Below are 27,518 nucleotides of genomic sequence, written 5' to 3'. Positions count from 1 at the left end.
CCCAATGTTGGCAATGCTGCAGCGGCTGCACACGCAGCAGAGGGCCATCACTGAGTACCTGCATGAGAATGGCACAAGGACAGGATCAGGAGAGCTTGACTTTTTATTGCCACGCCAGTGGCTTTTGATAAAGGATGCATGCATCATCCTGTCACCATTTGAGGAGGCCACAAGGATGGTGAGCTGGGACAATGCATGCATCAGTGACACTATCCCTCTAGTCTACCTGCTGGAGCACACGCTTCGTGGAATCATGGACAGGGCACTTGAGGCAGAACAGCAGTAGGAAGAAGAGGACTTCCTTTCCTCACAAGGCCCCCTTTATGCAGATATCATTCCTGCAGGGCCACAAAACACACAGGAGGAAGAGGATGAGGAGGAATTCGGTAGCATGGATGTAGAGGATAGCATATAGCAGTCTTCAAGGGATGGTTTTGATTCCCCAGAACCCCAGGAGTTGTACGTGGTTGGGGAGAGGGTACTCCTGTTGGCAATGTCATCCTTAGTGACCCAGAGGACTCAGGAGCTCATGCCTTCTTCAACTTATGTTGCATGGGCTCCCTAATTCTGCAAAGCCTGCGAAAGGACACAAGGATTTGTGCTATCAAGGAGAGGGATAATTACTGGTTGGCAACCCTTCTTGATCCACGTTACAAGGGTAAAGTTGCAGAGCTCATTCTGCCTTCGCAGAGGGAGCAGAGGATGAAACATCTTGAGTAGGGATGATCGAACGGTTCGGGTCCACCATCGGTTCGGCCCGAACATTGGGTGTTCGAGGTTCGGCCGAATTTAGAACTTTTTGCCCAAAAAGTTCGGAATTCGGCAACCAGAACCGCCCAAAATGCAATGCTTCAGGAAATGGGCTTTAAAAGCCCGTGATTGGACCAGAACCATTAGCAAAAGCCAATTGAGGAGGCAGGAGAATGCTAGGAATGTGATTGGAGTGACTAGGGGGTCCCTAGACCAATCATTAGTGAATACGCCCCCCAGTATATAAGATTGCCCCAGCCATATTCCCAGCATTGTTATACTGGACATGGAAGAGAGTGGAAGCAGTTCTGTTAATTTTACTTTAAAAGTGTCATTTAGCTATTTTTAGTGTGAGGAAAGGGATATCTAGTGTAGTTAGAGTGCTCCTTTACACTTAAGTTAGCTTCAAAAATGTAGTTTCTGTAGGGAAAGTGTTAAGTGTCAGGGGACCGTAGTGTAGTGTAGGGTTAACTGACAGTGACTGCTATGGCAGGGTGACAAAACCCTTCCATAGCAGGGTGACCGCTATAGAGAAATGATCATTTCTCTGAGTTGCTTCGGGACAGGTATGTGGCTTCTCACCAGCAAGCATTTTTTATGCTGCAGGGGCTGCCACTGCCAGTGTTTTTTTGAGGACATGTTTGATGTCAGACATGACATCTGAACATGTGTATAGGGGGTATATATAGACATATATGTCTGAATATATACCCCTAGACATATATAGGTGTGATAGTAGCAGAAATAAATGCTTGCGCTAATGAAATCATTTACAGTAATATATTTCTGCTACTATCACACCTATATATGTTTAGGGGTATATATTCAGACATATATGCCTATATATACCCCCTATACACATGTTCAGATGTTTTGCCTGCCTCAAAAGAACCCCAAAAAATGCCAAAAAAAACGCTAGCGTAAAAAAAAAAAAATGCCCAGGTGTGTTTTTGCTGGCATTTTTTGGGGGGTTTTGGAGGCAGGCAAAACATCAGAACTTGTGCACAGTACCACTATACACAAGTTCAGATGTTTTTCCTGACTGCAAAGAACCCAAAAAAATGCCTTCTATTAAACCGGCAAGGTGTTACAGCAGAGAAGCCATATTCCTGTGCTTAAAGTTTTCTAATACAAACAATCTTTTTTTTTATGGTTCTGGACATGCTACAGAGCTGAAACTTCACAGGTACACCTTTTAGACCCCCCAGACACAAAATCACACAAAAAAAGTTCTTAAAAATTGTCATTTTTGATAAAAAAGCCAATGATTGAAAAATTATAAAAAAAATAAATAAAAAAAATACAAAGAGATTTTTTGATTTTTACTTTGGATTTAGTATCTGGGGGGTCTAAAAAGTGTACATGTGAAGTTTCAGCTCTGGAGCATGTCCAGAACCCCCCAAAAATTAGCATTTTCTTATAATTTTTATTAGAACAGGTATACGGCTTCTCTACGGCGCTTTTTCTTGCATTTATCGGGCATTTTTGGAGGCAGGCATGACTTTTTTTGGATTTAGTGTCTGGGGGGTCTAAAAAGTGTACATGTGAAGTTTCAGCTCTGTAGCATGTCCAGAACCAGAAAAAAGATCATTTTTCAGTAGAGCAGGGATGGTGGGACCCCTCTTTTACACTTATATGATCTTTTTTTGGGGTTCTGGACATGCTACAGAGCTGAAACTTCACAGGTACACCTTTTAGACCCCCCAGACACAAAATCACACAAAAAAAGTTCTTAAAAATTGTCATTTTTGATAAAAAAGCCAATGATTGAAAAATTATAAAAAAAAAAAAAAAAAAAAAGATTTTTTTTATTTTTACTTTGGATTTCAGATCTGGGGGGTCTAAAAGGTGTACATGTGAAGTTTCAGCTCTGTAGCATGTCCAGAACCAGAAAAAAAAAGATTGTTTGTATTAGAAAACTTTAAGCACAGGAATATGGCTTCTCTGCTGTAACACCTTGCCGGTTTAATAGAAGGCATTTTTTTGGGTTCTTTGCAGTCAGGAAAAACATCTGAACTTGTGTATAGTGGTACTGTGCACAAGTTCTGATGTTTTGCCTGCCTCCAAAACCCCCCAAAAAATGCCAGCAAAAACACACCTGGGCATTTTTTTTTTTTACGCTAGCGTTTTTTTTGGCATTTTTTGGGGTTCTTTTGAGGCAGGCAAAACATCTGAACATGTGTATAGGGGGGATATATAGACATATATGTCTGAATATATACCCCTAGACATATATAGGTGTGATAGTAGCAGAAATATATTACTGTAAATGATTTCATTAGCGCAAGCATTTATTTCTGCTACTATCACACCTATATATGTCTAGGGGTATATATTCAGACATATATGTCTATATATACCCCCTATACACATGTTCAGATGTTTTGCCTGCCTCAAAAGAACCCCAAAAAATGCCAAAAAAAACGCTAGCGTCAAAAAAAAAAAATGCCCAGGTGTGTTTTTGCTGGCATTTTTTGGGGGGTTTTGGAGGCAGGCAAAACATCAGAACTTGTGCACAGTACCACTATACACAAGTTCAGATGTTTTTCCTGACTGCAAAGAACCCAAAAAAATGCCTTCTATTAAACCGGCAAGGTGTTACAGCAGAGAAGCCAACCCCCTGAGCTGAAAGTTTTCTAATACAAACAATCTTTTTTTTTTCTGGTTCTGGACATGCTACAGAGCTGAAACTTCACATGTACACCTTTTAGACCCCCCAGATCTGAAATCCAAAGTAAAAATCAAAAAAATCTCTTTTTTTTTTTTTTTTATAATTTTTCAATCATTGGCTTTTTTATCAAAAATGACAATTTTTAAGAACTTTTTTTTGTGTGATTTTGTGTCTGGGGGGTCTAAAAGGTGTACATGTGAAGTTTCAGCTCTGTAGCATGTCCAGAACCAGAAAAAAAAGATCATATAGGTGTTAAAGTTAAAGGAGGCTCCCGAACCACATCCCTGTTCTACTGAAAAATTATCTCTTTTTTTTTCATGGTTCTGGACATGCTACAGAGCTGAAACTTCACATGTACACCTTTTAGACCCCCCAGATACTAAATCCAAAGTAAAAATCAAAAAATCTCTTTTTTTTTTTTTTTTTTTTTAATTTTTCAATAATTGGCTTTTTTTTTATCAAAAATGACAATTTTTAAGAACTTTTTGTGTGATTAATAGTTAATGGGGCATGACCCAGAACCCTAGGCACTTTTTAGGGGCATTTATTGGGTTTTGGGGCTTCAAAATGGTGTTTTTTGATTACCGAAGTTCGGGTCCCATTGATTTCAATGGGGTTCTGAAATCCGAACCGAACTTTCGTGAAGTTCGGGTGTTCTGGTCGAACCGAACTTTTCTAAAGTTCGATCATCCCTAATCTTGAGGAGGCCTTGAAGAAAAATTTGTGTAACGCCTTTCCAGACACTGGGAGGTCAACATTCTCCGAACGGGTTTCTGAGGCATCGTTCAGCCAAAGGAGGAGCGGTGGAGAAGGCGGCTGGCTGACCGATGCCTTTAAACAGTTCTTTAATCATCAGCAGCACCCAGAGCCGTTAGGTTTAAGCAACCATCAGCAGCGTCTCCATCATATGGTGCATGATTATCTAAGCGCAAGGGCTGAATTGGAGACCTATCCATCTGAGCATCCACTGGGTCTTGAGGATGGACCACTGGCCAGAACATGCTCAATATGCAATGGAGCTACTGGTCTGTCCTGCTTCCAGCGTGCTTTCCAAACGGACGTTCAGTGCTGCTGGAAGTTATATGCTGCCTATCCTATTCCTCTACCTTAATTCTGCTAGCTTCCAACAATGTCTATGGTTTAGGTCACTACCAACCCCCAAGGCCTAATTTTGCTGCACTTGTATGACAGGTGCATACAATTTAAATGTCATATGTCATTTGTAACAGCAGGCCCTGTCCCTGTGTCCTGCTAACTGTGAGGGGTTACAGTGTTCAGGCACCACTGACACCAAAGGCCCAATATGTTTGCACCTGTATGACAAGTACATGCAATTTCACATTTGTATGGTTTTCTTACCAGCAGGTCCCGTTCCTGCACCCAGCAAGAGTAACTGCGAGGGCTTGGGTGCAGTGTTCAGGCACCAACACCAAAGGCCCAATTTTTGGCACCTGTATGACAAGTACATGCGATTTCAAATTTGCATGGAATTCTTACCTGCTGGTCTCATTCCTACGCGCAGCAAGAGTAACTCCGAGGGGTTGCGGTGTTCAGGCGCCACCAACAACCAAGGTCCAATTTCAGTTCCTGTTGATACTAACCTTCCAGGTCCCCATCACTCCAGCCAGTTTGTATAGCCGCCACCCAACCTTGGCTAGGTCAGATGACAGCACAGCGCCCCCACTAGATAACTGATAAGAACACATACAACACTTGATCTTTGCCAATTTTAAATTTGTATGTCATTTTTACCAGCAGGGCCCATTCCTGCGCCCAGCAAGAGTAACTGTGAGGGGTTGCGGTGTTCAGGCGCCACCAAGACCCAAGACACAATTTTTCTGCACCTCTATGACAACTGACAAGTACATGCGATTTCAAGTTTGTATGGAATTCTTGCCAGCAGGTCCCATTCCTGCCCCCAGCAAGAGTAACTGTAAGGGGTTACGGTGTTCAAGCACCAACAACACCAAAGGCTACATTTTTGGCACCTGTACAGTACATGCGATTTCAAATTTGTATGGATTTTTTAGCAGCAGGACCCATTCCTGCGCATAGCAAGAGTAACTGCGAGGGGTTACGGTGTTCTGGCACCACCCACAACCAAGGCCCGATTTTCCTGCACCCGTATGACAAGTACATGCAATTTGAAACTTGTATGTATGTTTGTATATGACATTTTTTCCTTTAGAAATGTCCGTATAGCTGCAGCAGGCTACATACATCGTAGAGATGCACTACTTTACAGACACATTCAGGGAACCCCTGAATGTGCCTGTGGAGATTGAAGCAACTTCCTGTGGGGACACCGAAGAGGAGGAGCCAGGAGCACTGGCCGTGGTTTCAAGAAGAGGAGGATCCGGTCTGCTCTGTGCAAAACCATTACATACAGAAGGTAAGTTTAACATGTTCATCATAAAAATAAAAAAAAAATAAAAAGTTTATAATCATTTTAAAAAGGCTGGGAGGCTAAAAGGCACCAATCTCGCAACTTCTGGTGAGCATTGCCATTTGTGTCACATCCACCCTGTTAGGGTATTTCTCTATAGAGTTTATAAAACTGATGAATTCGGAACTCTAAAAATTACCCAATCAAATCCCTGGTGGAACACTAAGGGCAAAATTGCTTTTTCCTGTATTTACCAAGTCCAAACATTCAACTCAAGTCTTAGGCTCCATTCACATATACAGTATGCAAATTGGATACATTTTGAACCGCACCTCATTCACATGACATGCAAATCAAACCACCTTTGTATGAAGCCAGTTAACATATCTGCCATGCAGGGGCAGTTCGAATTCGCTGCAAATTTAAAAAGAGTCTTGTGCGTTTTTTGAGCACTGTGGGGCAGTTCAGATGCGAGTTCTAGGCTATTGCCTTTTATGGGAATGCATCTGGATCGCATATCGGATCAGTTTTGAACATAAATTTGATCATAAAAAAACAGCATGGGTTCCCCTTGTACCCTGCCATGCTGACCCTATGTTCTCCATCCTGTTGACTCCTGTTCTATGTCTTGCTGACCCCTGTCCATTGCCCTGTTGACACATATTTTCTGTCCTGCCAACCCCTGTCCTCGGTTCTGCTGACCCCTGTCCTCCACCCTGCTTACCCCTGTCCAGCTGACTCCTGTACTCCGTCCAGCTAATCCCTGCACACTGCCCTGCTAAACCCTGTCCTTCATTCTGCTGACCCCTGTACACTCCCCTGCAGACCCTTCTCCTCTTCTTTTCTGATCCCTGTCCTCTGCCCTTATGACCCCTGCCATCCTCCCTGCTGACCCCCGTATACTGCCCTGTTGAAACCTTGTCCTCTGTTTTAATAACCTCTGTTCTCCACCCAGCTGACCCCTGTCCTCTTGCTGATGCATTGTACAGTGCCCTGCTGACTCCCTGTCCTTTGTCATGCTGATCCCCTGTACACTGCCCTACTGATTCTTATACACTTCCCTACTGACCTCTCATTCTCTCCCCTGCTGACCCCTGCACACTGCCCCGCTGACTCCTTGTCCTCTTCCCTGCTGACTCAGTGTCCTCTGCCCTGATGCCCACTGTATACTGCCCTGCTAACCCCTCTACACTTCCCTGATAACCAACTGTACACTGCCCTACTGACTCTTGTACACTCCCCTGCTGACCTCTCATTATCTGCCCTGTTAACCCCATGCACACTGCCCTGCTGACTCCTGGTCATCTGTCCTGCTGCCCACTGTATACTGCCCTGCTGACTCCTTGTCATCTGCCCTGCTGCCCAATGTATACTGCCCTGCTAACCCCTTTGAATCTTTGAAAAAAGATTTGCAGACAGCACCAGCCCTAGCTACAGTAAAAAGGCATGCACCATTTGCTTTACAGGTGCATACATCTGAAAATGCTATTTCTTCTGTGTTGCTCCAATTACAAGGAGCAAATTGGAGGATTTTGGGATATTTCTCTAGGATTTTAACTCCAGTCGAGTTTTGACACACGTGTAAAACAATTGGTAGGAGTTCCCTATGCAGTAAAAGCAACTGAGCACATCGTAGGAATCAACAAAATTATCTTACAAACACCTCATTCCACCCTGAAATTTCTCCTTGAGAAATATGTTTCAGGTGTTTCAAATCAAAGATTTTCACAATGGTTGTTGGCTAAACAGATCCAGGTTGAACATAATGCAAAGTATGTACTTCCTCAGTTGATGGAATATAATGGATTGGAACATGAGTGTTCATGTGAAGTCCAGGATTCCTACTCTCCTCTGTTTCGCAGAGAAGACTGATGAACAGGACTCTTTCGAGGCAATCCTTCCACTCTATAAAACTCTGGTCCGACCGCATCTGGAGTATTCTGTCCAGTTCTGGTCGCCAGTCCTCAGGAGGGATGTGTTGGAGCTGGAGAGAGTCCAGAGAAGGGCAACTAAACTGATTAGGGGATTGGAGGACCTTAATTATGAAGAGCGTCTGCAATCGCTTGATTTATTCTCCCTGGAGAAGAGACGCCTGAGGGGGGACATGATAGCAATTTATAAATATCTCAATGGGGATCTCAGCTTAGAAAAAAAGCAATTCAGTCGAAGGGAATGCATGAGGACTCGAGGGCATACATTGCGATTAGAGGAGAAACGTTTTAACCTCAGGCAACGTGGGGGGTTCTTTACTGTTAGGGCTACAAGATTATGGAATTCTCTACCACAAGAGGTGGTTTCTGCGGGAAGTATGGTGGCTTTCAAAAGACTCTTAGATGTACATCTCAAGGATCAGAACATTCGGGGCTATGTGAGATAATCAGAGCCACACACACACCTACACAGGTTGAACTGGATGGACTATTGTCTTTATTCAACCTCACCTACTATGTAACTATGTAACCAGTGTTTGTGGATGGTTCACGATACTGTGTTTCAGGAGAGTATTTTGCAGGTTATGCAATCTGGTTTCCAAATAGAGGATATGCCATACAGCACAGACTTCCAGGACATTTTTCAGCCCAAAAAGCAGAACTGTTAGCCGTAGAAACAGCACTGACTATAAACATTGAAGAGAACCGCGGTCCACTAGCAATCTATAGTGACAGTTCATATGTTGTGCGTTCTTTTACTGACTATTTGCCAATTTGGAAAAGAAGAGGTTTTGTTGATGCCTCAAACAAAGTTTTGGTACATAAAGAAATACTAGAATCAATTTTCACACTAGCAGAGAAAAACCCTTGTGTTTATTCTATTGTGAAGGTTCCAGCTCATAAAAAAGACAATGATGAATTAAGCATTGGTAACAGGACAGCTGACACATTAGCAAAAGAAGCAGCTGTTATTGAACAGTCAGAGATTCCATCTGAATCAGTTTCAGTGAGTGTAGTTAGAAAAACAGATACACAGATTCCCTCATTTGCAGAAGAACAGAAAAAGGATCAGTCCCTTTCTGCTTCTCAGGTTGATCCAAAATCTCCCTTTGTTTGTGAAAACGGGATTTTGTGTCATGACTTAAACGGAATTCTGCGTCCTGTTATACCAAAACATTTGCAGGTGGAATTCACAAAATACAATCATGAAAGTTTAGGCCATGTAGGTAAGCAGAAATTACTTGAGGTTCTCAGAGAGAAGTTTTTCTGGGAAAAAATGGAAGAAACTCTAGACAGTGTAATTCAATCTTGTCTAATTTGTGCTCAAGTAAACCCCAGACCAAAGGGACAAAAATCTCCCTTACAAAGAACTCCTTCAGCTAATGGTCCATGGTCCACATTACAAATTGACTATATAGGACCACTAGAGACAAATATGTATACAGCGCTATATAAAATAAAATAAAGTGACAATGTGCATCATATAAATCAATAAACTCGCTTACAGTGCAATATTGATTTATATGATGCACATTGTAACTTTATTTGATTTTATATAGCGCTGTATACATATTTGTCTATAGTTCATTTCTCCCATTAGTGAAGGAGGTTTTTTATAGCTGCTGTATTTTCTTTATGTGTCCCAAATTATTGGGTCTTAACACTATACCACTTTATATTTAATTGATTTACCTTTTTGCACAATATATAGGACCACTGCCAACAGGAAAAAATGGATTGAGATTTGCTCTCATACTTGTTGATGTATTTTCAAAATGGGTTGAAATTTTACCTGTGCGCACAGATGATGCACTAACAAGTGCGAAAATGTTAATTAAGCATGTTTTTCCAACTTGGGGGATCCCAATGAACCTCAGTTCGGATCGAGAATCACATTTTACAGGTAAAATAATGCAAGCAATGTGCAAAATTTTGGGAATTCAACAAAGATTTCATGTTCCATACCATCCACAATCTGCAGGTATTGTGGAAAGAATGAACAGGACTATCAAGTCCAGAACTGCAAAAAAGGTTACTGGACAAAGGAAGTACATGGGTAGATGCTGTACCTTTTGTTCTCATGAGTATCAGGAGTACAACATCCTCATCTATACAATACAGTCCTTTTGAACTAATGACAGGTAGGAAAATGCCTCTGGTATTTCCACACAAACCTTTTTTGTCTACTCCGCAGAAAGAAGCAATTGAGAAAACCAAATGGTTACAGATGTTGCAAGACAATCTGAACACTATTTTGCCACATGCAGCTTCTCACATGCAGAAAATGATTCCTCCACACTCCTCAAAATTTGAGAAAGGTGGACAAGTCATGATTAAAACCTTTCGGAAAACCGAACCGTGGCGAAGTAATTGGGAAGGTCCTTTAAAGATTTCGGACACATTAGGTGTAATGATACAAGTCCAAAGGCCTCTCAATTCTGTGAAAAATGCACGGAGACAACAAAAAATATGGGTTCACACTGATCAATGCAAATTGTTTATGCCAAGATAATGATATTGCATTTCTTTAGCAGATACGGTATCCGATAATCGAACATGGAGAAACAACAAACTCCAAAAGAAATAAAGAAATCATCAGAAAATCAGAAAGAAAGAAAATACATAAAAGGGAGAAAGTTCATCATCACAGGACTCCTTTTTTCTTTAACCACTTGCCAACCGCCACCCGACTATATACGGCGGCGGTCAGCCCCTCCCAGGCAAAGTGACGTACCGGTACGTCACTAGCCTGGGAGCGAATAGGGGGCGAGCGCCCCCCGCCCCTGCTCGTACCCGACGAAGCCGGCGCGTGTGACCGGCAGACCCGATGTCCGCCGGTCACTCACGATCGTCGGGTAGAGAGGGAGAAAGGCAGGCGGCTTATGTAAACAAAGCTGCCTGTCATTCTCCCCTGTGGAAAAGAACAGATCACTCAGTCCTGCTATGTAGGACCGTTGATCTGTGCTGTTACACACACAGCAACATCCAATGACAGTTAGAAACACGCCCCTAGGGACACACTTAACCCCTCCCTCTCCAATAAAGTTAACCCCTTCCCTCCCAGTGTCATTTTTACAGTAACAGTGCATATGTATAGCACTGATTACTGTAGTAATGTCACTGGTAACCCCCAAAAGTGTCAAAAATGTCAGTCAAGGGTCCGATCTGTCCGCCGCAATGTCGCAGTACCACAAAAAAAAAAATGCAGATCGCCGCCATTACTCGTTAAAAAAAAAAACAACAAAAATGACAAAAATCTTTCCCTTAGTTAGTAAACGCAATAACTTTTGCGCAAACCAATCAAAATACGCTTATTGTGATTTCTTTTACCAAACATAGGTAACAGAAAACAAATTGGCCAAAAATTTTAAAAAAATTAGATTTTTACATTTTTTTTTTGGGGGGGGGGGGGGAATTTCATATAAAAAAATGTGAAAAATATTGTTATTTTTGCAAAATTGTCGCACTTTTTTGTTTATAGCACATGATCAAAAAATCGCACAGGTGATCAAATACCACCAAAAGAAAGCTCTGTTTGTGGGAAAAAAAAGGACGTCAAAATCATTTGAGTACAGCGTCGCACGACCGCGCAATTGTCCGGTAAAGTCACGCAGTGCCGAATCGCAAAATACCCCCCTGGTCAGGAAGGGGGTAAAATCTTCCGGGGCTTAAGTGGTTAATGACATTTTTCTATATACTGTACAAACTTACAAGACTTTTTCCAGCTCAGCAGAAGAGAACCAGACTGAGACCCTGCATAAAAGAGACTTACAACTATCAAGAAATAAGAGATACTTTCCAAAATACAGTAACTTTGACACAAGCAAAGATATATATGGATTCATTTGCATAGGTTATGGGACTACGTGTTGTATGGAAATATATTTTTTTTCACAGTAACACTAATGAAATACATGCTAGAATAGAATCCAAAACAGAGTTTATAAAAATGCAAGGATTATATGTACATAATAACAAAACTGGTACATATGAATGTAGTTTGACAAATATGGGATTCTGGGTTATTGTTTTAAAAGGAAATGAGTCTACAACCTGGACTGGTGATTTAACAACAGATAGGATAAGTATTGCTTCTATGGGAGGATCTAAATCACATATTTGGTTTTTAACACAAAATTATATACAGTTTATAGATCCTGAACATTTAAGTCAAAGTAAAGGTGCTTATTGCAGTTGTTGATTTGATTATTCCAGATATAAAAGTATCTCCGCAATCTCTTAATGTTACAGAAGGAAGAGATTATTTAACTTTGAGATGCACTACGCAAATATATTTACCTCAAAATTCACTATTAACTTGGAAGAAAAATGGTGAGTTGTTGGGTAGTCTTTTCCATAGCCCAAATAATATAATTCGGAAGGGTAATTTTGGAAATATAGATTGGACAGATAATAGTTTTATTTATCATCACACTAGTCCAACTCTAAAAGACACAGGTATATATGAGTGTTGCATATCATTAGAAAATTATCCTAAGAAACTTAATATTAGCAATGTTATCGTTTTATCCCCTGAAAAAATGAAGTGTACTAATGGAAAATGTATTTCTGCCAGTCCTTTTCAAATGAATCATTTCTTAACCACTTAAGCCCCGGAAGATTTTTCCCCCTTCCTGACCAGGGCCTATTTTGCGATTCGGCACTGCGTGAATTTAACGGACAATTGCGCGGTCGTGCGACGCTGTACCCAAATGAAATTGATGTCCTTTTTTTTTACCACAAACAGAGCTTTCTTTTGGTGGTATTTGATCACCTGTGCGATTTTTTGATCATGCGCTATAAACAAAAAAAGAGCGACAATTTTGCAAAAAAAACAATATTTTTCAAATTTTTTTATATGAAATTCCCCCCCAAAAAAATATAAAAATCAAAATTTTTTAACATTTTAGGCCAATTTGTTTTCTGCTACATGTGTTTGGTTAAAAAAAAATATAGCAAAAAGCGTATTTTGATTGGTTTGCGCAAAAGTTATTGCGTTTACTAAGGGAAAGATTTTTCTCATTTTTATTGTTTTTTTTTTTTAACGAGTAATGGCGGCGATCTGCGATTTTTTTTGCGGGACTGCGACATTGGGGCGGACAGATCGGACCCTTGACTGACATTTTTGACACTTTTGGGGGTACCAGTGACATTACTACAGTAATCAGTGCTATACATATGCACTGTTACTGTAAAAATGACACTGGGAGGGAAGGGGTTAATTTTATTGGAGAGGGAGGGGTTAAGTGTGTCCCTAGAGGCGTGCTTCTAACTGTGATTGGATGTGGCTGTGTGTGTAACAGCAGAGATCAACGGTCTTACATAGCAGGACCATATGATCTGTGCTGTTACACAGGGGAGAATGACAGGCGGCTGTGTTTACATTAGCCACCTGCATTTCTCCCGCTGTATCCAACGATCGCGAGTGACCGGCGGACATCGGGTCCACCGGTCACACGCGCGGGCTGCTTAGGGAATGAGCGGGGGCGGGAGCACGCCTCCGGCGGCACGCGCTCGCCCCCTATTGGCTCACAGGCTAGTGACGTACCGGGAAGGCGCTTTGCCTGTGAGGGGCTGACCGTCGCGTATATAGTCGGGCGGCGGTCGGCAAGTGGTTAAGAGAAGGACATTTTGTGATTATGCTTTGGAAATTTAACATTTCTGAATGGAAAATTTCATCAAGGTATCCTAAATGTCTAGAGCAGGGCTTCCCAAACTTTTTTGGGCCGAGACCCACTTATGAATACAGATTTTTTTTTGGGACCCACTTGCTTGTAATTGAATATTGTAAAGCGCTACAGATATAGCGTGCCCACTTTCAATGCAGAGAGACCAGCGTGCCCCCCTTCAATGCAGAGAGACCAGCGTGCCCCCCTTCAATGCAGAGATGCCAGCGTGCCCCCCCTTCAATGCAGAGATACCAGTGTGCCCCCTTTCAATGCAGAGGTGCCAGTGTGCCCCCTTTCAATGCAAGAGATGCCAGTGTGCCCCCTTTCAATGCAGAGATGCCAGCATGCCCCCTTTCAATGCAGAGATGCCAGCATGCCCCATTTCAGTGCAGAGATGTCAGCATGCCCCCTTTCAATGCAGAGATGCCAGCATCATCATCCTCAAAATCAACCCAAAAGACCTTTAGCTTATCTTGTATACTCTTCACAGACACAGGCATGATGCCACACTACTGACCTAGGTGAGATGTTAGTTCTTGTGTCACACAACAAAGCCTCTGGATAAGGCCGCTTGCTGACCTTAGAAGTCCTCCAACCCCAGGCCGATATAGAGCAGGCGATATCCTGCACTCAGGGAGTGAAATTGCCATGCTCTATGGGATGTTGCACTATGCACCTGTGTCCCGACAGTCAGACAAGTACACAGTGCCAGCAAGGCCACAGGGAGGGGCGTCTTCACCGCCAATCGTATCTATGCACGGACAGTGTTGCCGGACAAACCATGAGGCCTGCACAGCAGCAATGCACACACACTGTCTCAGGGTCAGCACAGCACAGACACGGAAGACACAGCACTATCACAGCACTATTCCGGCGGAGCTGCGCCAGCCGCGGCTTCCGCCGGGCCTGGCAAGATGACATCTATGCACCCTCTTTGCTAGGCGACTGCCGGCGACCCACTCAGATGCGGCTCGTGACCCACCAGTAGGTCGCGACCCACAGTTTGGGAAGTCCTGGTCTAGAGTATTTAGCTAATATGGAATTGGGTATCGATAAATGGTTTGGAATTAGTAGTAAAAACATTAACAAGAATAAACAAGGTATTGTAGAAGGTATCCTTGGAGGAGTTGGTAAGTATTACCAATAGTATGGATATTAATACATTAAAGTCTGATCTAGAAACAGCAGACTTAGTGGGAAGTAAAAGTATTAAAGTTCAGAGAAATTTAAACCAAATATTAGAAAACATGATAATGAAGACGGCAAAAGTTATAGGCCCATCTATAGTCCGTTTACAAAATATAACTTTAAATTTCATGGACAGTGAACAACATTCCCACATAGCCAGGATATGTCTAGAAATACAGACAGAGTACTCTACCAATTTCAAAATAATAGCTCAAGCATTTCAAAGTGGAATAACCCCTCTAGGTATTTTACAAAATTTACCTAATGAATATGTGTTTGCAAAGAATTATACAGATTTAAGGGTAAACAAATGGGTAGGATGTAATCAGCATGAATGCTTTAGTACCTCAATGATTCCTATAGCTGGGAGAGAACAACTATTGGTTCCAATTACAATCTTAGGATTACCAGTTAGTGATACTCAGTTGTTGTATTATCAATAAGCCCGCATTCACACTGCAGCGGCACAACTCTGTACTACTTCGGGGGGCGACTTGTGAAGTCCCGTGCACCGCGACTTAGGCGCGACTTGCACGGACTTCATATAATGAATGTCTATGCAAGTCGCTCCGAGGTCGCCCCGAAGAAGTACAGTACCCTTTTTCTAAGTCGGAGCGACTTGTGCCGCTCCTATTAGAATGGGTCCTATAGCAGTCAATGGACCACAAGGGACCGCGATTTGTCAGGCTGACAAGTCACCTGACAAGTCGAGTTAGTGTGAATGGAGTCTTACGGTTAACAGATTTCGCTTTGAATAATGATAACCAGAACAACTAGATTTATCTTCTTATTTACATTTTCAGTCAAAAGTAATCTGTTTGCCTAAGCAGGACAAAGGTATTTTCATTCTTGTTTCCATAATCATTCATTGTGTACAGCAAGAATAGAGAAATTAAAAACTTCCTTAGACTTAGTTACTCCAGTAGGAAAAAGGAAGGTCTGTTTTCAAGTTATGACTAACACTGAAACAGTAAAAGCAGAGATTATATTTAAGCATGAACAGGGAAATCTACAAGGAATAGAGCATGATTGGTCTGAGTTTTCAGGTCATTCATGGTGGTTAAAGTTTAAACATACTGTATCAATGTGGGGAAAAACTTCAGTTACTACTGCAGAAGGAAATATATTATTGCATCCGTTAGTTATTATATTTAGTATTATGATATTATGTATTTTATTTCAAATCTGTATTATGATTAGAATGAAACGATTTTATAAATTAATTAAGAAAGAAATGAAAAAAAAGGTGAAGAAATGATGACAGGTATATTTAGACGAAGAGTTACTTCTGGTTTAACTGATCAAGTAATGAACAATGGTACATCTGGAGCAACTGATTAAAAATGTGTATGAAAGGGCCATTAATGGAGTGTGCGTGAGTTAGGAAATATAATAAATTATATTTAGAGGGGATTGTAGAATTATTTTTATTAATTCGGCTTTATCATGGATTTTACAATTATGCCAACTTTCACAGGTTCTCTTTAAAACATGTTACTGGGAACCTGGCATAAGGTCAAATCCTAATATAGAAGTATGAATATCATCTTGTCCAGTTGTCTTCCATTTGTTCTCTTGTCCAGAGTTCATTGCTTGAGAGGTCAACAGGTCAGTGGCTAACTTGTCAAATATAACTTCAGAGATACTTGAGACATACTAAACTATGAAGAGAATAGTGGGTTATCTATAATAAAGTTAGTTATTTAAGTTAGTTAGTTATTTAATATAGTGCGCTAGGAATTGTGTGTTATGATATATATATATTCTTTATTGAAATTGATTATCCATTTGTAAGTTTGGTTAATGTTTTAAAGAATGTATATGTTACAAAAGGTGACCCTTTTAACTTGAGAAAAGGTCATAACATACTATGTGTTTCAGTCAATCAAAGTAGTTCAAGTCTAGTCAGCTTTTTGGTCATATACATATTAGGAATTATTACTAATATGGTAAAAAGAAGAATATAACTGCGCTAACTACTCAGATCCAGCAGCAACTTAAATTGTGACAAACAACAAAAAACGTATATATAGGTAAGTTGCGCTAAATTGTGATGTAGTGACAGAGAATGTAAAAAAACACAATGGTTGATGTTATAACCACAGATGAATGTCCACATAAATTAACCAAGGGTAATGTCCAAATTTCAGACGCAATCCAAAATCCGGAATCCCAAAGTCAAAGGTAGGATAAGTCACCAAATATGTAGTCTCCTTACCAGATAGAGAGAAAGAATTCGCCCAAAAGTCACAGAAGTGTATTGGATCCAACAACCTCAGATCAGCGAACTCAAATTGTATCTCAATATTAGGTGGCGATTGCATGTAAAAAGAAATTGAGAGGCTTCCATAGCATAATACTGTTTAACATTGGTATAGATCACCCCAGGAAGTGCAAGCCATCACCAAAGCCGACCAAACACCAGATAGATAAGAGTGAAAAGGCACCGACACCCTAATATCCCAAATGCTTACCAGATGTCAGGTGTATAGGGCAAAAGAAGAATGACAAAAAGAAGCCACCAAGAGTCAAAAGGACCACTCCCGACAACACTGCCTCTTACCAAATGTTGATAAGGTGCGAGCCAAAAATCTCATAGGTGATCTTCAGGGTGAGCGGGATGGCTAAACGATTGCTCCAAGTCCCAACACTATAGAGGGCTGAATTCAAAGACAACCTGCTTCTGTCTAATGGTTTTGCACAGAGCAACCCTGATTCTTCTCTTCTGGGGTCCCCCACCAACACGTCTGGCTCCTCCTGCCTTCAGAGTGCTGTGTCTGTAGTCCGATAAAGTCCTTTACACAGCATACATTTGTATCCAAGTTTCAGGGATAAGTAGCCATGCTCCCAGTTGCTTCCTCACATGGAGACATCCACAGACTCACAGAGATCTAGGTACTAATATGGGCATCACACATTTAGCTTAAACTGTATTAGGTCATAACTGCATTATGAGTTTTGAAGGTCTGAAGAACAGTATAAATACAGTACACTCTCACATCTCAGGGACACTCACACACTCCTTCAACACACTGAAGAATTTCCCATACATATTGAAACTCACTTCATTGTTTTCTTTAGGCCTACACACTCTGCCTAACTTCAACAGCTGTTTCACAGACACCTCATGGTAGCAAGAGCTAACAAGAAACTAATCTTTACCTCCTTCTTATTTTGCTTACAAAGTACTGACCTGTCTTTCTTTTTACATTGTATTTATGCTTGGTGCCAAGTGTGATTGAATAAACTCACACTTTGTTTTAAGTCGGCCTGGCTAATGAACTATTTGAACAAGCCTAAAAAGACGCTACAGATATTTTTTAATATCTGCAACATTTTACAGCCAGTCAAGTCACCCCTGTGTCCTTGGGACTTAAATCTTGTGTACAAAAGCAACCCTTTGAGCCTATCAGGCATATTCCCTTGGTTCTCTTGATAAGAAAATTGGTCTTTTTGGTTGCCATAACCTCGGTCAGAAGGATGTTGGAATTGGTGGCTCTTTCCTGCAAAGAGCCACTTTTTGATCTTTCATCAGGACAGGGTGGTCTTACGCCCTCATCTGGCCTTTTTTGCCTCAGGTAGTTTCTGGTTTTCGTCTAAACTGAGATATTGTTCTACCTTCCTTTTTTTCTGAGTCCTCAGACTACAGAGGAGAAATTGTTGCATTATCTTGATGTAGTACGAACAGTGAAAGTATATTTAATAACGTCAGCACTAATTCGTAGTACTGATGCTTTCTTTATCCTGCCAGAAGGGCCTAAAAAAAGCCAAGCAGCAACTAGTTCCACTATTTCCAAGTGGATTCGTCAAGTCATTGCTTGGGCATATGGCTTAAAGGGTAAAGTTCCACCCTTTAGGTTAAAAGCTCACTCTACTAGGAGGGTAAGTGCTTCATGGGCAGTGCATCATCAGGTGGCTCAGGTTTGCAAAAATGCTACTTAGTCTTAAGTTCATACATTCACAAAGTTTTACCAAGTGGATGTAAGAGCCCGAGAAGGGGCTCAATTTGGAAGTAGCGTACTTCAGGCAGCAGTATAAGCTCCTTTTGTCCAGTGGAAATTTTGGGGTTACTGTGTCCCCTCCCCCCATGGGCATTGCTTTAGGACATTCCAGATAGTCATTATTACTTACTCTGTGTCCCGTGATGTACGATAAAGAAAATAGGATTTTTCCTTTAACTTACCTGTAAAATCCTTTTCTTGGAGTACATCACAGGACACAAAGGTCCCTCCCCTCTTTTCTGGGATCTTCATTGCTTGCTTCAAAAACTGAGGTTGTTCCTGTATGGGAGGTGTTATATGGGAGGAACATCCTGTCTATTGGTTGCCAGTGTCCAATCACCTAAAGGTAGCGTATAACCCACATACTCATTATTACCGGCTCTGTGTCCTGTGATGTGCTCCAAGAAAAGGATTTAAAAGGTAACTTAAAGGAAAAATCCTACTTTTAAGGGCTGCCTGTAAAAATACGGGCGGTTGGCAACACTGGTTAAAAATTAATTTAAAAATTATTTTTTATAAGTGTAAATGTACACAATCACGGAGCTTGTCCTAATCTGATATCAAAAGGTTTATTAACAAATTAATGAGAGCCGAGCTCAGCCTCGCCCTGTGCAGATGAGCTGTAATCAGTTCAATTGTACTTTGAGCTCCAGGCTTTCAGTTTCATTTCTCTTTTGCTGTCAGCGATGGCGTCTGTTGATGGGAAAGTTGAGCTGAAATGTTCCGTCTGTCTGAACTTTTCTACAGATTCTATAATCCCAAAATACGAGCACAACCTCTGCCGAGACTGCAATGATCTATGGTTGGGTACACAGGAGGGGTCTGGAGAATATTCCTGTTCTGTATGCAGAGAGAAATCTCAGGAAGGGCCTACACTGAAGGAAAACCAGACCGTGAGGAACATAGCACAGCCAGATCAGGAGGCGTCTCAGGTCTTCTGTACTTACTGTTTGGACTCTCCTATACCTGCTGTTAGATCCTGTCTAAACTGTGAGGTTTCTCTGTGTGATAAACACCTGAAAGTCCACAAAAAGTCCCCAGAACACATCTTATGTGACCCCACCTTGTCCGTGGAGAGCAGGAAATGCTCCGTCCATAAGAAGATCCTGGAGTATTACTGCACTGATGATGATACCTATGTCTGCGTGTATTGTTGTGCAATTGGAGGACATAAAGGACATGAGCTGCAGCCACTGAATGAGGCTTATGAGAAGAAGAAGAAGACACTGAGGAATGTTCTGCAGAAACTTCTGACAAAAAGAGAGGAGACGGAGGAAAGAGTCCAGAGTCTGCAGGAACACAGGAGGAAAGTAGAAGAAGAAGCAGCTGGTGACACCGAGAGAGTCACTGCAATGTTTATAGATCTCAGGAGACGTCTGGAAGACCTGGAGAATAGAGTAAAGAGGGACATCTCTGGGAGGGCAGAGCGGATCTCCATCTCCATCCGGGATCTGGAAAAAAAGAAGGAGGAGCTGTCTAAGAAGATTTGTCACATTGAGGAACTGTGTAACATGACGGATCCACTGACTGTCCTACAGGAATCAGACACAGGTGACTTGTGTGATACTGAGGATGGAGATAATGAGGACAGAGAGAGACATGAGGAACTCCTCCATGATGGAGGGGGTCTGGGTGTGGCGGGGGTCTTACACACAGGTTTATCTGATATAATAAGAGAGGTAAATGTATACTCCTATATACAGGGAGCTGCAGACATATTACTGGATGGAAACACAGCTAATAATGATCTACAGATATCAGATGACAGGGAAACTGTATCCAGGTCAGATAGGAACCAGAATCACCCAGAAACACCAGAGAGATTCCAGTATTGTCCTCAGGTGATGAGCAGTCAGAGTTTCTCCTCAGGGCAACATTACCAGGATATGGATATCGGGGGGTCAGAGAGCTGGAGAGTTGTGATGTATTACCCTGCAGACATATTACTGGATATAAACACAGCTCATAATAAACTACAGATATCAGATGACAGGAAAACTGTATCCAGGTCAGATAGGAACCAGAAGCACCCAGAAACACCAGAGAGATTCCAGTATTGTCCTCAGGTGATGAGCAGTCAGAGTTTCTCCTCAGGGAGACATTACTGGGATGTGGATGTCGGGGGATCATGTGAATGGATAGTCGGGATGTGTTACCCCAGTATAGACAGGAAAAGACGTAAGTCAGAGATTGGAAATAATAAGAAGTCCTGGGGATTGGATAGGTCTGGTGATCATTATTATGTGATACATGACAGTAAAGAGATCCCTTTACCTGCCAATCTCTCCAGTAACAGAGTCGGGATATATCTGGATTATGAGGCTGGGCGGATCTCCTTTTATGATCTGTGTGACCCTATCCAACACCTCCACACCTTCACCACCACCTTCACTGAGCCCCTCCATGCTGGGTTTAATGTATTAAAAGGTTGTGTAAAGATATGTGGGGAGAGATGTGAGAACTCTGCCTAGTGTCTGGTGACGTCACAGGAATGGGTGATGGGACTGGATAATTGATCAGCCAGTGCTTGGAGGAAGTGGTAACTCCATAGATAGAGGAGCCAACCTAAAACAGGAAGTGTGTTAATGGCAGGATCACCAGGGGAAAATTAAGGAAAATAGACTGGTAAGCATCAATATGTATCATGTTTGTGTTTGGGCTTATTACCACTTTAAGACTCCGTTCACACTGGGGCGACCTGTCAGGCGATCTGGTCGCCTGACAAGTCGCCGTGGGTCGCCTGCCATAGAGCAGCACAGGACTCGTTCTAATTGGAGCGACACAAGTCGCTCCGACTTAGAAAAAGGGTCCGGAGATTCTTTGGGGCGACCTGGAGCGACCTGCATTGACTTCAATGATATGAAGTCCGTGCCGGCCGCTCCGAGGTCGCAGTGCGAGCTGCGCACCGCGACTTCACAGGTCGCCCCGGCAAGTCGGGTCGCCCCAGTGTGAACGGGGTCTTAGTCTTTGCCCCAGAGCAAGCATATTGTAAATAAGAATCAGAAAAGTGGCAGAATTCCTTATCTCTATACTTGTTCCGGGTCAAAGACTGAGACACCATTGAAGCCAAAGCATCAGCATGACAGCCAGGAAACTAGTATTCTCGAAAGGAGAGTTTATCAGAGGCAGCCCCATGATTCTTTCTTGACTTTCTTGACCTTTAAATATAATAAATGTAATTCATTAACTGACACGAAGATAACTGTCAGGTGTGTCTGGATTCCAGGGACAGTCCTGGAATTTAGAGGTTTGTCTCTGGAAATGTTGCTGATTGTAAAATAATTTTAATATAATTAATTTATTATAATTTTTCTTATATGATTTGTATTACAGAGTCAGTTCACCTTCATGGTAATAATAATCGTTAATGGTCATTTTATTCCTCATTTTCCTGTTTCTATCAATATCTCCATCTGCCTGGATTTTAGCTTTAAATAAGGGAAGACATCCCAACATTCTCCTCCTCTTCACTTTCCTAAAATTTTGTTCGATTTTTTTCTCTAAATGTTCTTTTATCATATGAAATGTTCTTTTATCATATAGTGATGGGAAGTAATAAAGATTTAGTGAAACGGTTGAAATGATTTTTAGGGAAATGGCTGGACTGAGGAGCTGCTAGAACTAGTATTGTCCATGTCTAAAGGGGTCCCGGGGAATCTTGTCTGCCATCCACCAGAGGCCCTGATTAGGAATGTTCATGTTTCTATTGGTCATGTTATATTTCTATCACTGGAGTCATGTGATCAGTTCTGTCAATCATTTTTCGGATCTTTTATGTCCCAATCATGTCTAGTAATTAGAAGTGATTTTAAGGAATCGTATTGTATTGGAAGTGATTTTTTTATAATAAATTGAGATGAAGCATTTCCTCAGATTGGGTTGTGGTGTGCTCACTATGATATGAGAAGTTCTAGATCCCCAAAGACCCATGGCACCAGGGTTACTGTGTATATTCAGGATGAGCCCCGCCACTGCGTGATCTGAGCCAGAAGAAGCCCCACCCACCAGTGGCATAGCGTGGGGGGTGCAGGGGGGGCCAGCTGCACCGGGTGCAACATCTGGGGGGGCGCAACTGCAGTGTCACAATGTCTGTCTGACATGCACAGTTTACACACTGTCTGCGGCTGCCTCCATCTTTAGGCTGGGAGATGTCCAGCGCGGCCGCCCTATGGCTGAAAATGGCGGGTCGGGGCGGGGCTGGACTGTGCCTCATCTGTCCATTGGTGTAGGGTGGGATGGCGTTGCAAGCCAAGGCACCCTACACCAACTATGCTGCCTCTCCTCACTACTCAGTCAGTTTAGCAGCGAGTGAGTCAGCAGCCTGGCGCTGTCACAGAGTGTTTTTTTTTTTTAATCACCTGATTAGAGCCAGAGGCTCTAATAGGCTTCAAAAAAGGGTGGACCCGGGGCGCAGAGCAGTGCGCCCCGAGCACACCCATTGTGTGACAATAGCGAATGAAAATTCGCTATTGTCACACGGATCCTACTCCTGGCCGAAAGGGGGCGGGAGGGGGCGGGAGGACTCGAGGAGACGCGGGTAACTGAGGAGAAACGGCCGCTGCAGGTAAGTCTCTCTGCATTGAAGGGGGCACGCTGGTCTCTCTGCATTGAAAGGGGGCACAATGGTCTCTCTACATTGAAAGGGGGCACGATGATCTCTCTGCATTGAAGGGGGCACGCTGGTCATTCTGCATTGAAAGGGGGCATGCTGGTCTCTCTGCATTGAAAGGGAGCACGCTGGTCATTCTGCATTGAAAGGGGGCATGCTGGTCACTCTGCATTGAAAGGGGTCACGATGATCTCTCTGCATTGAAGGGGGGCACGCAGGTCATTCTGCATTGAAAGGGGGCACGCTGGTCATTCTGCATTAAAAGGGGGCACGCTGGTCATTCTGCATTGAAAGGGGGCACGCTGGTCATTCTGCATTGAGAGTGGGCACGCTGGTCATTCAAACTTGTATTTAGATGCATTTTACTTTAATTACATCAGTATTTTCATAACAAACAACACATGTGCTTAGGGGGTAAGGGTTTCTTTAACTAATCTAGTGGAAGAGACTAGAGAGCTAAAATTCCGTGGGTTAGGGGGCGTAAATTACTTGCCTTGCCCCGGGTGCTGACAACCCACGCTACACCACTGCCACCCACATCCACCAATGGTGATCAGTATAGAGACTGACAGGGGGAGGGGCTGGAGGTTGACAATTCTACACAGGGACTTCTGCAGCTCACAGATGGACACGACCTGAAATGATGGAGGTCTCCTGATGTCTTTCTTATTTCTGGAAAGGAGATAGATATTGGAAGGGAGTCATAATACTGTGATGGGGCTGAAGTAATTTCCCATGGCCCTTGGAAAGTTTTACAGAAGATAGGTCAGGTACTCCGCTCCAGCAGAAATAATTACACCATATTGGTCAGAATCTTCCAGTCATTGTCCAACCAGCACTAAGACATGAGAGCTAGAATATGATTGGTTGCTAGGAGCAACACAGGCACTTTCCTCTCAGATACATTTATGGATTGGGAACAATTTATATCAGTTTGATTTGTGAAAAATGGAGTTCAGTAGATGATCTGCTATTGTTTACAGGATTATTACTGATTTTTTAATTGTCTAATGAGTGCTGCACTCCGAGGCGTAAACCATGACTGAATTGAGTGGAATTGTGTTCTCTGTCCATGTGATACGCAATTTCTTATTCTTATTCTCAATTCATTTATTGAAACTATAGAAATATTGTTCAGTTTTCTATTGTATCTCATCCTGATGATTCCATTACACCCATATATGAGGAGACCCCACATTATATATGAAGTGAAGGATGATCATGGGGGTCGTTTTTCTTTTTTGCACTTATACATTTTTTATTAAGGGTTTGAGATAAGTCTGTACAACAAAAGTATACATTATAATCATGTAATTTAACAATGTAGGAAAAAGTAGGGTTCTTACATAATTTTTAATACAAATATATAGCAATCACAATCTCTTATCCCAATTTATCTGCAGTACCCTACTTCTATTCCTATATAGCCAACTTGTCTTCATGATAAAGCTACACATAGTACAGTCTCTTCCCACCCTAACTTTCCTTCTTTTATACCTACATAAACAACCCTCAAACCCCCCCCCAAAAAAAAAAAATAAATAAAACCAAACCAGAGGGGAAGGAAAGAGGGGAAAGGGAAAAAAAAAAAGAAAAGGGGGGGGGAGGATATTGGTCCCTTCCATTTCCTGGCGGGCAAATGTTACCTCTACCCAAAGAAAAATACTCAACGCTTACATCATACTTCCATTCGATTTTTCAATCTAGTAGTGCTATACCTTCTCTCGATAAGATAATTAGATTCCATGCTCCCCACGTCTCTATATATTTTTCCCTCTTATGTTGAGCTGTCATTACTAAATCCTCCATTTTGTTTATTTCCTCTATTTTCCGAACCCAACCTGCTATTGTTGGAGATGTTTGTTTTTTCCAGTTAAGGGGTATACAAAGTCTGGCCGCATTTGCAAGATGACATATTACCGATTCTTTATATTTCCTCATTGATGAGTCATTTAGTTGTAGAAGAAAAAAAGGCGGATCTTCCGGAATCTCAACTTCTGTAAACCTTTGCATGATCACTCTAACCTTTTTCCAAAAGTCCGTCAATTTGGGGCAAGACCAAAAAATATGGATTAACGATTAACGTGCCCTCTTCTACCGAGCAGCGCCAGCATCAATCCGAGTTATTAATCAAGATTTTGTGTAATTTATATGGAGTGTAATACCACCTTGTCAATATTTTAAAATTTGTTTCTTGATATTTAGTACATATAGAGGATTTATGGACAAGGTTGATCATACTCTGACGCTGCTCCGGTGAGAAGGCACGAGACAACTCTCTCTCCCATTTGTCAAAATAAGATAACTGACATTGCCTTTCAGGTGTATTTATCAGATCATATATTTTGGATATCACGTGATAAATATTTCCTGTATCTGAGCAGTATCTTTCAAAGGTTGTCAATTGACGGTTATAATTCTGAGGGTTAGGGATTGAACGAAGAAAATGTGATAATTGAAGTGCGTTCCAGAAGGGAAGTCTAAAAACATCCATCTCATTCATTAATGTCTCCAGAGAAGGCTATTTATCTTCCCTTAAGAAATGTACGGCTTGAAAATGACCTGTCATACTGAGAGATCTAAAAGATTGTGCCTCCATGCCTATGGGAAATTTTGGGTTCCCCAAAATTGGGAGTAATGGCGAATCATATGTAGATAAAACACAAAAAAAAAGTTCAGGCGCTATTTCTGAATGCAACGTTCCTGTGATATCCTGGCCCCAAGGGCTGTGGACTAGTATGACAGTACATCAACTGCACCGCTGGTCGCCCAATCCTTGACATGGGATGGTGTATGGAGAAGTTCAAACAGAAAAAAAGTTCTTGACAAAGCTATACATTAGGGAAACATGTAGTTGTGGCAATCAGAGGCTCCACAGAAGCCATCGTATCATTCTTTCCGTCCCGCCCGGCTTCTTGTTTATCTCCGCGGTGCACTTCCGGCCTCTTTCGATGACGTCATCCAAGCGCGACTTCCGTTCCTCACGGAAGACACGGCGGTAGTCAAACGCATTGGCCCCGGTCCCAGGAAGCGGCCGCACACTGGACCGTGTGAGCCATTGTCATCGGAGGTCGGCATCTTCCACCAGAAAGTACCCTTCTTTCCTCCCATTTGGGTTTTTGAGGTACTGTTATCCCATGATTTCCACCAGGGATCTCTATGGCACCCTGAGGAGATACAGAGGCTTTAAGGTTTGGCTTGAAAGTATGCCAATTGTTTTATTTTAACTTGCATGTGCATATTAAATTTCTTAAGACTTTACATGAGAACATTTTTGGGGCATTTATTTCATTTCATGCACGCTAGAGCGCCATCCTTTTTTTCTGTTTGAACATATGTAGATAAAGAATTCTGGAAGCATAGTTGTGAGCAAATTTGTAACGTCGTACCAATTAACTGATGTGATTTCATCTCTGTTGGTAATTCACCGTAGCACCATAGTGCTCTATTAAGTGGAATAAGTGTATGTGCCTGCTCAATTTGTACCCAGAGCTTAGAGTCTCCATGACGACACCAATCAATTTGTCTTCGAAGGTGTGAAGCTTGAAAATATTAACGCATATCTGGTAAAGACGCTCCTCCCGATCTTTTAGACAGCGTTAGTAACTGTCTTGAGAGACGGGGTTTCTTATTCTCCCAAACAAATTTGATAAATATTGAATTTATTTGTTTTAAATAATAAGCTGGGACCTTAATGGGTAGTGTTTGGAAAAGGTATAAAAATCAAGGTAGTATAGTCATCTTTAGCAAATTACACCTACCAAACCATGTATGTAAACCTGTGTTTTCTATTTCTCCAACTGAAGGGGGGGTTTCAGTTAAAAGAGGGAGAAGGTGAAAGGAAAGAGAGGAGAGAGGAAGAGAGAAGAGAGTAAGAGGAAGGGGGGGGAGAGGAGGGAGGAGGAGGGAAGGGACATAAAGATGAGATAAGAGGGAGGAGTTAAGAAGGGAGAGAGAGGAAAGGGGGGACAGAGAAGAAGGAAGAGGAAAGAAGGGAGGGAGAGAGAAGGAAGGAGGAGAAAACTGAGAGAACAAGATGGAGAGAAGAGAAAGAGAAGGGGTGAAGAAAGAAGAAAGGACAGCAAATAAGAGAGTTGAGGAGAGAAAAGCCTGAGAGAAAATAGTGGGAGGAAAGATGAGGAGAGAAAAAATAGTGGAGGAGGAAGGAGGAGAGAAAAAGAGAGAGCCGAAGGAGGAGTAGTAAAGAGAAAGGGAGAAGGAGAGAGGAGAGGAGAGACGATAGAGAAAAAGGAGGGAGGAGGAAGGCAGAGATAGAAGAGAGAGGGAGGAAAAGAGAGGAGAAAGAAAAAGTT

At 42.1% G+C, this 27,518-nt stretch overlaps 1 protein-coding gene across 1 annotated transcript; it reads left to right on the top strand.

Moving 5' to 3' along the window:
• Positions 1-19,948: 19,948 nt before the first annotated feature.
• Positions 19,949-21,207, top strand: LOC309552469 (E3 ubiquitin-protein ligase TRIM39-like; the record flags this gene model as incomplete). The annotated part of the gene is made up of 2 exons (XM_082253440.1): positions 19,949-20,437; positions 20,663-21,207. The coding sequence occupies 2 exons, from the start codon at positions 19,949-19,951 to the stop codon at positions 21,065-21,067; spliced, it is 894 nt and encodes a 297-aa protein (XP_082109566.1). The 3' UTR covers positions 21,068-21,207.
• Between the last annotated feature and the right edge of the window lie 6,311 nt (positions 21,208-27,518).

This window comes from Pelophylax lessonae (assembly GCF_965119305.1).
Source record: "Pelophylax lessonae genome assembly, chromosome: 4".
NCBI lineage: Eukaryota > Metazoa > Chordata > Amphibia > Anura > Ranidae > Pelophylax > Pelophylax lessonae.
The sequence above is the reverse complement of the archived record's forward strand: the minus strand, read 5'-3'. Positions and strand labels throughout refer to the sequence as shown.